Raw genomic sequence first — 12,500 nt, 5'->3', positions numbered from 1 at the left:
TACCTCCCACAAAGCCTTCCTGTCTACCCTGTCATAAGCCTTTTCCAGATCCATAAAAACCCAAAAAACTTCCTAACCTTTTCTTATAACTTTCTCACATATCTGTCTTACCACAAAAATCTGATCTACACAACCCCTACCTGTCCTAAACCCACACTGTTCCTCACCAATTACTCCCTCTGTTCCTCTCCTAATCCTCTCAATCAAGATCCTCCCATAAGCCTTCCCAACTACACTCAAGAAGCTGATCCCTCTGAAACTACTACACTCACACTTGTCCCCCTTTCCATTGTAAAGCGGAACTATACAGGCACTCCTCCAGTCCTCCGGCACTCTACCCTCTCTTAAACAAACATTAAATAACCTCACCAGCCAGTCCACCACAACTGTACCTCCTTTCTTTAGACATTCTTCATAGCATCCATCCAACCCAGGTGCCTTACCTGCTCTCATCATCTTAACAGCTACTTTCACTTCATCTTTCCCTATTTCTCCTCCATTTTCCTCACTCATCCCTCTCATTTTCTTAGCGCTTCCCACTACAACTACCTTTCCCTCCCTATCCTCCTTCACATTTAGCAACTCCCTAAAATACTCTGTCCACTTCCTCTCACTGCCCTCTCTTCCATTATCATCTCTCCATCTGCACCTTTTATCTTTTCTTCTTTACTTGATTCGCCTCCTCTTTCTCTTTTAATTTCCTTCCAAAACATCTTTTTATTACTTTCAAAATTTTCTGTCATACTCCTACCACATTTCACATCTGCTCTCCTCTTTGCTTCATATATATATATATATATATATATATATATATATATTTATAAATATATATATATATATATATATATATATATATATGCATATATATATATATCTGATAATTTTATGACCATCGCGCAAGGACTCGAACCTGCGCTGTACATGACGACAAGAGGCCCCCATGACTGCCGCCTTACACCGCTCGACCACTGATGCTTGAAATCGTACGAACTCAGAACACTTACTGGTTCTCGAGATTGAGAAGGTCACTACCTGCAACCCTATTCTCATTTTTACCATACGACCAAGCACGCTCGTGGGAGGGGTAAGGACCAGATCGAATCCTTTTCACGCTTCTCGTCATTGTAACCATACGAGGAATTCGCTAGATCTGAATCATACCTATAAAACACCAAACGGTCTTTCCCCTTTACATAGGAGTGATCGAATCAAAGTGAACACCTAGTTCATATATAAAACCTATTCTATGAAAAGAATCAGTGGTCGAACGGTGTAAGGCGGCAGTCATGGTGGCCTCTTGTCGTCATGTACAGTGCAGGTTCGAGTCCTTGCGCAATGGTCATAAAATTATCTGATTAATGTCGCTGTCCACTAGCGAATTCCTCTTATATATATATATATATATATATATATATATATATATATATATATATATATATATATATATATAAATATATATATATATGTGTGTGTGTGTGTGTGTGTGTGTGTGTGTGTGTGTGTGTGTGTGTGTGTGTGTGTGTGTGTGTGTGTGTGTGTGTGTGTGTGTGTGTGTGTGTGTGTGTGTGTAAAAAAAATCGTAGACAGCGGCTCGGACACGACGGAGAGCATCTCTCCCACTCTCCTCATTCAACGCTAAGGACTCTCGACTGACACCCTCGGAGTACTATAGGACGAGCATCACCACCTCCTCCCTCACCGTTTCTCCCCACTGCCTCCTTCGCCGCCTAGAACTTCACTTTCCCCGGGCGCCGACGCGTTGGAGCGAACCCAGCACCTTCACCGCTACCGAAGCGATCAATTTTCTGGGCGCCCAACTCTTAACGAAGCTGTCACCTTAACTTGCGGTCTGGTGCTTTTACAAAAAAGGTATCCATTCACTTTGTGCAATAAACTTGTTTGCCTTCCAGCTAGGCCCATATCGCCACCCTCCAGAAATCTGGCGCCCAACGTGGGGCTCCCTGCATCATGACATCTAACTGCCCAACCTGGACATCTAGCATGCCAACGTCCTCGTGCGTCCAGACATATTACGTCCAACGTGGGGTTCCCATGATTCCTGACATGTGACAGCTCGAGCTGGGGCCGTCCTGACAGTCACCCAATTACTATTAGACTCACATGGAGACACCCAACTTTCCTAGAAGTTTCATGTGAACCGATCGAACTGTTTAGAATCTTGTTTAAAAAAAAATCCCATTTTTCTAGACAAGGTAATAGTATTGTATGTTTGGATTACAGTACATAAGCGATATGATATAGTAGTCAAAACCAATTAGAGAGAAAACTGTATTGGTCAGTAACCAGGAAGTATTAAATAAAAAACTTGTCCTTTTTCTTTTCAACCATGCATATTTATCTCATCATATTTATTTGGTTTCTACACAATGATTGATAATAACAATGATAGTAATTTTGCCTCAAGTTTATCTGAATGGAAACCCGCAGCCCTGCAACGCTTGCCAACTGTCCCTGGGCCTTCCTATTGATCTTATTAGGAAGAGAAAAAATATTGTTTATTTATTTTATTTATGTGTGACTATTCATATGTTACTGGATTATTATCATTATTGTATAGTTTCTTCTCTCTAAACCTCTGGGATCCAAATGTATGAGCAACAGTTTAATCGTAGCTATAAATTTCTTTCATTTTCTTCATCATGAACTCGGTAGAATTGAACTTTCCGTAGGATTTGTTCCCGCATACTGGTTCGATCATTACTTGATCATCTGGTACCGCAAAGAATGCCATAGACAATCGCCGCTGTTTTCTCATTTCATCATAAGGTAAAGTGACTCTGTGAAGCTGAGAAAGAAAAGGAAATTAATTTTCTGTATAAGTGAAGTGATAATGCACACATTTTTTCATTCTAGTTTATCAAATACGTGGTATTTTTCATGCAATCATTTGTTACTTGCAAACCGAACTATCTAGGCACGGGAAAGGTAAATCCTCACCTCTTTCACTCCCATCACGGACATCACTTTTACTCCTTCCCGTTCCATACTATAAAACACCAAACGGTCTTTCCCCTTTACATAGGAGTGATCGAATCAAAGTGAACACCTAGTTCATATATAAAACCTATTCTATGAAAAGAATGAACGAGGAAAGACTAGCAAAGACAGAGTGGAAAGCAGAAGTAGGTGAAGTGACCTTAAGAGGAAGACCGAGAGTGATGTGGATGGAATGCGATGAAGGGGTTCTGGATTTGTGTGTGTGTGTGTGTGTGTGTGTGTGTGTGTGTGTGTGTGTGTGTGTGTGTGTGTGTGTGTGTGTGTGTGTGTGTGTGTGTGTGTGTGTGTGTGTGTGTGTGTGTGTGTGTGTGTGTGTGTGTGTGTGTTGTGTGGGGTGTAGGACAGTTGCTCACTGGATAGTTGCTCACCGGATAGTTGCTCACCGGATAATTGCTCACCGGACAATCGCTCACCGGAGAAGTGACAAATAGGACACTTGCTCACCAATTTTTTTTTTTTTTTACTTTTCTTGAACTTGATAACAAACAATATACAGGACTTTTTAGTTATATTTAGGTTTATTACAGCAATAATACACAAACAATATCCAAACTTTCACATTTTAGTTTTCAATAATTTTCATAAAGCCCGATTCTCAAAAGCCAATTATTAAAACTAAAATATGAAAGTTTGGATATTGTTTGTGTATTATTGCTGTAATAAACCTAAATATAACTAAAAAATCCTGTATATTGTTTGTTATCAAGTTCAAGAAAAGTAAAAAAAAAAAAATCTTTGGTGAGCAAGTGTCCTATTTGTCACTTCTCCGGTGAGCGATTGTCCGGTGAGCAATTATCCAGAGAGCAACTGTCCGTACCCGGTTGTGTGTGTGTGTGTGTGTGTGTGTGTGTGTGTGTGTGTGTGTGTGTGTGTGTGTGTGTGTGTGTGTGTGTGTGTGTGTGTGTGTGTGTGTGTGTGTGTGTGTGTATTCACTTGGTCTTTGGATCACGTGTTGGACTCGTGATCGACAGCTATTTCCCTCCTGGAAGAGAGCTCAGAGCTCGTAGGTCCGATCTATGGGTAATGCTATGACCTTGCACACACACACCCCCCCAACTCCCCGCCCACGAGAGTCAGAGTAACGACCCGAGGCACAGCGATACCGAAATAATTTCGGCCCTGGGCAGGATTCGACCTGGGTACTGGGAGCACTTCTCCTTCCCAGTTCAGCGCTCTACCAACTGTGCCACCGTGTGTGTGTGTGTGTGTGTGTGTGTGTGTGTGTGTGTGTGTGTGTGTGTGTGTGTGTGTGTGTGTGTGTGTGTGTGTGTGTGTGTGTGTGTGTGTGTGTGTGTGTGTGTGTGTGTGTGTGTAGGAGAGATTGTAAAACTTAGGAGCGAATGGAGGGAGAGTGTGAGTGAATGAAAGAAATATACGGCCCGAAGGAATGTTCTCTTCATTAACTTTATAAACTATCTTGAGGGTAAACCAGCTCCATCTGTTGGGCCTCGTTGTATTGCCTTTGACCCCAGAGGTGAGGTGAGGTGAGGGACAAGTAAGGCCTCTCATGCACGACACGGGAGAAAGGCTAAGTGGGGTTTAATAGTGTATGATATTATGTGTGTTAACTAGCCCACAACCTTATAAGAAGAAGGCATATATATATATATATGTATATATATATATATATATATATATATATATATATATATAGAGAGAGAGAGAGAGAGAGAGAGAGAGAGAGAGAGAGAGAGAGAGAGAGAGAGAGAGAGAGAGAGCATTATCTTTCCATTTTACATGCCACAATATACAAATATCTACCATCACACCACTATAAACAGACCATAGGTAGCCTAATGATTAATCTAACAAGCTCTCTCTACCTAATTCCCTGAAATTTATCAACCAAGTTAGTCTCCCCATAACCTCACCGTGGCAGTCCACTTGTCCCCAGTCCAGCGCTGTAGCAGGTCACCAATGTTTACGAGAACCGTTCCCGGCATGGGTCGAGCATTCACCCACTGTCCTTCTCGGTTCTTCACCTGTAAATGAAAAATCCCGTGGTATCTTGAAAAACTTACACATTCCAGTATTCAATAACCATAACAAAAGAAAAAAATAATTTTCAAATCAAGTGTAGTGATCATCAATATAGATACCTTGAGTCACAGTTTTAATTGGAAAAACAAGGTAGGTAGGAATGTGAAGCCGAAACCATTCCACAATATGTTTATACTTTAATCTCTGAAATTATACCGCTCGTTGATCCTTCTTTGTGTGTATACCTCTTCAATCGATATCTCATCCCTTCATCTCCTTTTATGATTACATTTAGCTTACGAATTTCCACACTCCCATACTTATTATCAATATACTCATTTCGTTCACTTCTGCAATCTACCCTCTTTTGCTTTTTCATTGTATCTTCCCCATCACGATGTTCATTTCTGTAATCTCGCAGTACTTATTTTTTTTACAAAATCCCCCCCCCCTTGTTTTTGGCCTCTTCATCTCTATTTTTTATCCGAAAGGTCCACAGGACATTTGGTACCATTAAGAAATTTGGTACTGTTTTACTATCCTATTAATTATGAAATTGTCTAGTTTAAATAAACCTAAACTCAAGTTGTTTCATAAAGAACAATTTTGATAATAGTATTAACTTGAGTTTAGGTTTATTTAAACTAGACAATTTCATAATTAATAGGATAGTAAAACAGTACCAAATTTCTTAATGGTACCAAATGTCCTGTGGACCTTTCGGCCACAAGGTTTTGTTCTTTTGTATTTTTGTTTGTTTTACTATTACCATTATTATTTCCATGTGTATATGAATGTGTATGTATTTTTTTCATTTACTGTTACCATTAATATTTCTATGTGTACATAAGTGTGTATGTATGTATAGCGTCCGAAGGTTTTATGTGGCATAACCTTTCCAGTTTTCGTATTTCTGTTAAATATTGTGTTCTGTTTTTTTTTTGTACAATTTGATAATAATATTAACTTGTGTTTTGGTTTAACTAAACAATTTATAATCTTAGGATAGTAAAGGAGTACCTAGTTTCCTAATTGTACCAAATGGTAAAGATAAAGGATATTTTTTTTTCTTGTTATCATTACCATTCTTATTTCCATGTATATATGAATGTGTATGTATTTTTATTTTTTTATTAACATTAACATTTCCATGTGTAATTGAATGTGTTGTATGTATAATGTCTGATGGTTTATGTGGATATAACCTCTCCCAGTTTTCTTACTTCTGTATAAATATTGTGTTCTATTTTTTCTTTCTTGTACTCTGAGGATGTCGTAATAGACGAGAACGTTCAGTATTCCGACTTTGATTTCCCTGTGGTTTCTGCAATATCTTTTCGTCACGCGTTATTGTGATTATTTTTGCAATATATATATATATACACGTCTATTACATATGTGTATAGACTTCCCTCTACTCATGAAGGAGTTGTTTTGTGATGTGGTGGTGGTGGTGGTGGAAGGTGAGGGCTGAAGTGAAGACGAGGTGGTTCATGAGACATGCTCCTCACGTATGCCCGGGTTTCAAACACCAGCTTTTGAATCACTGTTTTGAAAGGAAAACATCACCATCCAACCCAATCCTCCCGAAAAGAAGCGCAAGTTGTCATCGGCAAAGAGGGTTTATTTGCTTTACCTGTAAACCACCAACAGCATCTTGAAACACCAGAGTTAAGGTGCCAAAATCAGTGTGAGCTCCAAGTCGCGTGACGTTCTCGTCCTTTGAAACCGATGGGTAGTGCAGAACACGGAGGTTGGATATGTTTTTAGGACTTGAGAAATCATGATACTTTTTGAAGAATCCAGGGTCGAGATCTTTCCAATAAAGAAAGGATAATAAATTAATTAATAAATGAATAGATAGATAATTAAAAAGAACAAATAGAAATAAATAAAAATACAAATCTACAAAATAGTGGTACATGAACATAAATATGTATACTGTACCTTCATAATTTGTGAATGGTCATGAATAAACAAAATATGCATGTATAGAAGACAGTTAAATAAGCTGGGCAAGATATTTTGTTTGTAACAGATTTGATGAATGCTATACATGATACCAGGGTATATACTATTTTAAAAAAATTCGTAGTGAATATTTAGTGACCACTGCATGATTATGCTAGGGACAAGGACCTTCATAAAATGTAAGAGAAATCATCGCAAAAGAGAGAGATGCCCCCACGCACGTGGAAAAAAAAAGTATATGTTAAGATAACGATACTACATACTATCAGTGTTGTCAGTATGGAGGTATCAAACGAATTTTTCCTAAACGTCGAATTATGGCAATTCCCAGTCGACATTTGACATCCTCGATTACATTATTCTATCTTAACTTAAATTAACCAGAAATTTAGTTATTGACATTAAATAATTGACGACCCCAACGACTGAGTCCCGAATGAAGAAGGTGAATTATAATGAACATTTGTTTTTCTAGACTTCCATCCCTTACTAGACGCTTGCCTCTGCTTCTTGTCATTTCCCACAATGTTGTTGTAATGCACAGAACAAATCAGTGAAACCTAAAAAGTTTGTGTATTCAAGGATAATTTCGTATACGTCGGCCATGACTGCTTTTTGCATACATCAAAACATTTACGGCATGACACCACCAAAAATTATGGGGATAAAAGTCCAATATATCTTGGCATCTTAGGTTATACAAGACCAGTGTAGCTGATTCTTATGGGTGTATTTCACACACACACAAAAAATAGAGGATACAGACAGACAGAGAGAAAGGGATAGACTAAGGTGTGGTCCATGGTACTTACCTAGAGATAGTGATAAGCACTTCAGGAGAGCGTAGACAAACCGTTTGCAAGTATCACTGAGCGCATTCAGGTCTCTCCGGAAGTGTGGGACTTCATCATCAGGACAGTCTTGGTCAAGAAAGTTGAAGGCTTCATGAACCTCTGTCAATGGATCCTTTGGGTCCACCCTGTTCAAACGTAAGCCTTTCAATCGTGCTGAGTTACATTTATTTCACATGAAGTTGCATTAATACATTGTACGAATATTGCATTACAGAATTTTAGCCCAGTGCAGACGGATGAGAAGACTGGGCACTGATGAGATCATTGGAGAGGATTACACCCATGTTCGAGTCACAGTAATGAGACCCATCTTGGCTATAATCCGCATTTATAGATACCCTGATTGGCAAGCGTATGGTCGAGGAGATAATGAAACACACCTTGAGTTTCATCTCTTATTGCAATATATGCTCCTATCGAGACGAAGAATTTGAAACATTCTATCCCAAGCTTGAATCCTAATCGACCAGTACTCATCATGGGATACTCGTTTTGGTGACCTCAGTGCTGTTATTGGCACCAATAGAAGTATATATTGCTCCGGAAGGTTGAAAAATGCTTCCTAATTCCACATATGAAAACCCGACCAAGGGACTTGGTATAGTAATAATGGTGTGGCAAGTTAGATTATTCACACACTTGTTAGTATTTGGAGAACACTACTCAGCTGAAGGGTTTACCCGAGTTCCCTACTTCTTTGAAACTAATCATAGACTTGTGGTTGTAGCATTCACCGTGAGAAACTCAGGGACAATGCGTCTGCTGTGGAGTAAACAGTAGTATTTTCCAACTGATCCCAAGGGCTTGATGCCCTTAAGGCTTCTGAAGAGCTGTGGAACACCTTCAAACACATAAGTCTGCAAACTACTGAAGGATACATTGGAGTACATTAGAGTCCAAGGCCGAGTAGTAATGATGAGTCCTGTAAGACACCGATGAAAATATAGATGAGTAGTCCTGTCAGACTGGTTAGAGACCTGGGCCAATATAGGACTATGAAACAGTGGGCTTGAACTCTTGAGGAGGGATAAGGAGATTCGTTGAGAATGTCCAGAGTCATTTCAATGCAAATGACATCAGACATTTTTATCGAGCCCTGAGGTAACTCCACTCTAAAATTGTGACCCAAGAGAGTAGTGCAAGCAACTGATAACCAAATAATGTAAGGCATGTGTGAATGGAGAGTTCACTGAGAGGTGTTGATGAAAGCCGAAGGTGAGGCAATGATCCATGGGTTGCATTTGGTGTTGTCTCCCGTTTGACAGTCCGGCACTATTCCTCCTGGTCGTCCTTCTGGTAGAGGAAAGGAGGCCGGGAGGATTACAACAAAATCTGCGTTTTACTTTACTCAGTATACCAGGTAATTTTCTTGCCCCTTTGTTGCTGGCACGGGATAAGGTTAAGATTAATCATTTTGAGACTAGCGCGTAGATTCTTCTAGAAAGATGCAAATAAACGAAAATAATAATCCCTGGCCTTACAATACTAAGATGAATCACATTAAACAAGTTATTTCAAGAACTGTCTAGTTTCTGCAACCGGGATTTATTGATAATGGGTGATTTCAATTTTACTGACATTGATTGGATGACCCTTGAACATGGTCATATAGGTAGTCGCTTGATTGATTTTCTTGGTGACAATTACTTAATTCAGCATGTAAAAGAGCCCACAAGATATGGAAACTTACTCGATCTTTTGATCACTAGCCGCGAAAGCATGGTAACTGATGTAGAAGTCGGTGAATCTGTTGCAAATAGCGATAACAACTTAGTTAGATTCAAACTCCTAAACAATTTTAGAATAGATACTTGTGTTTCTAAAATACCCGATTTCAGTAAAGCTCAGTTCATAGGACTACGTCAGGAGCTTCAGCTTACAGATTGGGAGGCAAAATTAAACGAAAGACCTGTAGATCAGATGTGGGAAATATTTTAAAATACGCTCACTAAGATGATTCAAACTTACATTCCTTTTAAGGACAGACGTCCCCCAAATCAGGCTCGCCCAAAGTGGCTCGACAAAGAAACTGAAAAAAGTATTGCTAAAAGAGACAGGCTTATAAGAAATATAAGTGCTCGGGTGCATCTAATGACTATGAAAGTTATGTATCAATACAGAGAGATTTAAAAAAAGACACTAAGAAAAAGAAAACGACAATACGAAATGAACATCGCTGATAAATCCAAAGAGAATCCCAAAGAATTCTATAGTTACATTAGAGATAAAAAGGTTGTTAGGAATCACATTGGTCCACTATTATCTGCTGACGGTCAACTTGAATATTCAAATGAAGGAATGTGTAATATCTTAAACAATTATTTCAGCTAGGTATTCGTAAACGAAACACCTCAAAGTGAATTCCAAACTGAAACCTGTGAAAAGTCTAGAGTAAACTTACTCACTACGGTAAATATAACAAAAGAAAAAATTAAAAAGTGTATAGACAAACTCAAAGTTAATAAAACACCAGGGCCTGACGGTTGGCATCCAAGAATCTTAAAGGAAATGAAAAATGAGATTGTTGTTCCATTAGAAATTATTTTCAAGAAATCCATCATATCCGGAGATGTCCCAAGAGAATGGAAGCTAGCTAACGTTACTCCCATATTCAAAAAAGGTGACAAAAAGAAACCAAATAACTATAGGCCTATAAGTTTGACTTCAATCGTAGGAAAAATAATGGAAACTATCATCAGAGATGCTATCAAACATCATTTAGAAAGTAACCGTTTGATAAATGATAGCCAGCATGGTTTCAGACGGAAACGTTCTTGCGTGACTAACTTACTCGAATTCTACAACACAGTTATCTCGAATTATGACAAAAGAAACAATATAGATTTGATATATCTAGACTTTGCAAAAGCTTTTGATACCGTCCCACACGAAAGACTAATTACTAAATTAGCTTTACACGGAATAAGTGGTAGCCTATTAAGTTGGACTAGTAATTGGTTGAATGGTCAAAAACAGAGAGTTGTTTTAAATGGAAAAACTTCTGGATTGAAAAATGTTACAAGTGGAGTTCCTCAGGGTTCCGTTCTTGGGCCACTTCTATTCATAGTATATATAAATGATATAGACCATGGACTAAAATCTACTGTTTCCAAATTTGCTGATGATACAAAACTGTGCGGAGTGGCAAATGATCACTTAAACCAATTAGATATTCAAGAAGATTTAGATCAATTACAGCAATGGTCTGAAAAGTGGCTAATGAAAGCTAACACAAGTAAATGCAAGGTAATGCACATAGGTAAAAATAACAGTAAGTACGATTACAAGTTATTTGGAAATTCGTTAACAAAAGTGGATAGTGAAAAAGATCTCGGCGTAATTATCAGTAACGACCTCAAATCATCCAAGCAGTGTATTTCAGCCTCTGAGAAGGCAAATAAGATTCTGGGACTGATTGCGCGATCTTTTGATTTCAAAAGTCCATCACTCATTAACAAGCTATATAAATCGTTAGTTCGTCCACATTTGGAATATGCTGTTTCCGTATGGTCACCGAATCTCATTAAAGACATTGACAGACTGGAAAAAGTACAACGGCGAGCCACAAAACTGATTCCAAATATCAAAAATAAATCATACGAAAATCGACTAAAACACATGAATCTGTTTTCCCTAAAAAAAAAACGTAGACTCAGAGGTGACTTGATACAGGTCTTTAAGATTTTAAAGGGAATTGACAACATCAAAAGTGACAAAATTTTCACATTGAATGAGAATCAGACAAGAAACAATGGTCTCAAACTGTCCGGAAATAGATTCAATTTGGAAGTGGGTAGAAACAACTTTGCCAACCGCGTAGTTAATGAATGGAATAAACTTCCTGCACAGGTAGTGCAATGTAGTTCAGTTCGAAGCTTTAAGAATCATTTAGATAAATACCTAAGTAAGATGCTGTAATGATTATAATTTATCTTATATTATTTGTTTTTGTTTTGTTATCTTTTGTCTGTCTGATTTTCATTTATTATTAGTTATATGTCAATTTATTATTATTTACTATTTACCTGTTTGTTTGATATTTAACTATACCTATGCATTTATTTATGTATCTTATTTGTTATTTACATTATTATAGTTTTTATTTATTATTTTATTATTGATATTGTTACGTATTCGCATGTACATTAACTCACCTTTTTCTCTTGCACATGGGCCGTGATCATGGAATCACGAGTTAAAGACAAGTTCACGCCTACAATTTTCCGGATCAGGGAAAGGCAGGAGTTCAGTCTTCTCTTGTTTATTCTGCTTAGCGAACATGAGGATTTTACACGTGTGTTCAACACCAATGCCAGGCTTACTCTCTCTATTCGAGGTATGGCAGGCGACGCCGGGACCCCCCCTGGCGTCCACCCATCACACCCTCGCTACATACCCCCTTGCTTATGCTTCGACTCTCCGACATCACGCATCACTTACACGCAAATCCAACCATCCAGGCACACTATGCAACATTCATACATGCAATTTCGCCACAATATGATTTTTTTTTCGCATCCGACCAAGATATGGATCAAAAGGTCTCCTGTCGGTATGCTCCGCCTTTGTAATCCTTTGTAGATACAGCTTTGTCAAAGCAAACGTTACAGGACCAAAGAAGTTCTTTGAAGATGCAGATTCAAAGGAGTTCATAGAGACAAGTGAAACGCAGATGAA

The 12,500-nt window shown here is 38.4% G+C and overlaps 1 protein-coding gene across 1 annotated transcript in view; it reads right to left on the bottom strand.

The window, feature by feature from the left end:
* Positions 1–2,351: 2,351 nt before the first annotated feature.
* Positions 2,352–12,500, bottom strand: part of LOC143018174 (uncharacterized) — a 35,823-nt gene continuing 25,674 nt past the window's right edge. Inside the window, exons 4-7 of the mRNA XM_076173350.1 lie at positions 7,782–7,948; positions 6,635–6,813; positions 4,890–5,000; positions 2,352–2,806 (exon numbers count right to left, since the gene is read on the bottom strand). Of these exons, the coding sequence (XP_076029465.1) occupies positions 2,624–2,806; positions 4,890–5,000; positions 6,635–6,813; positions 7,782–7,948 (640 nt within the window). The 3' untranslated portion in view covers positions 2,352–2,623. The remainder of the gene's footprint in view (positions 2,807–4,889; positions 5,001–6,634; positions 6,814–7,781; positions 7,949–12,500) is intronic.

The sequence above is a fragment of the Oratosquilla oratoria genome, chromosome 34 (genome assembly GCF_046742065.1).
Source record: "Oratosquilla oratoria isolate Oo_2021 chromosome 34, ASM4674206v1, whole genome shotgun sequence".
Classification (NCBI taxonomy): Eukaryota; Metazoa; Arthropoda; class Malacostraca; order Stomatopoda; family Squillidae; genus Oratosquilla; species Oratosquilla oratoria.
This window is presented reverse-complemented; position numbering and strand designations above follow the sequence as displayed.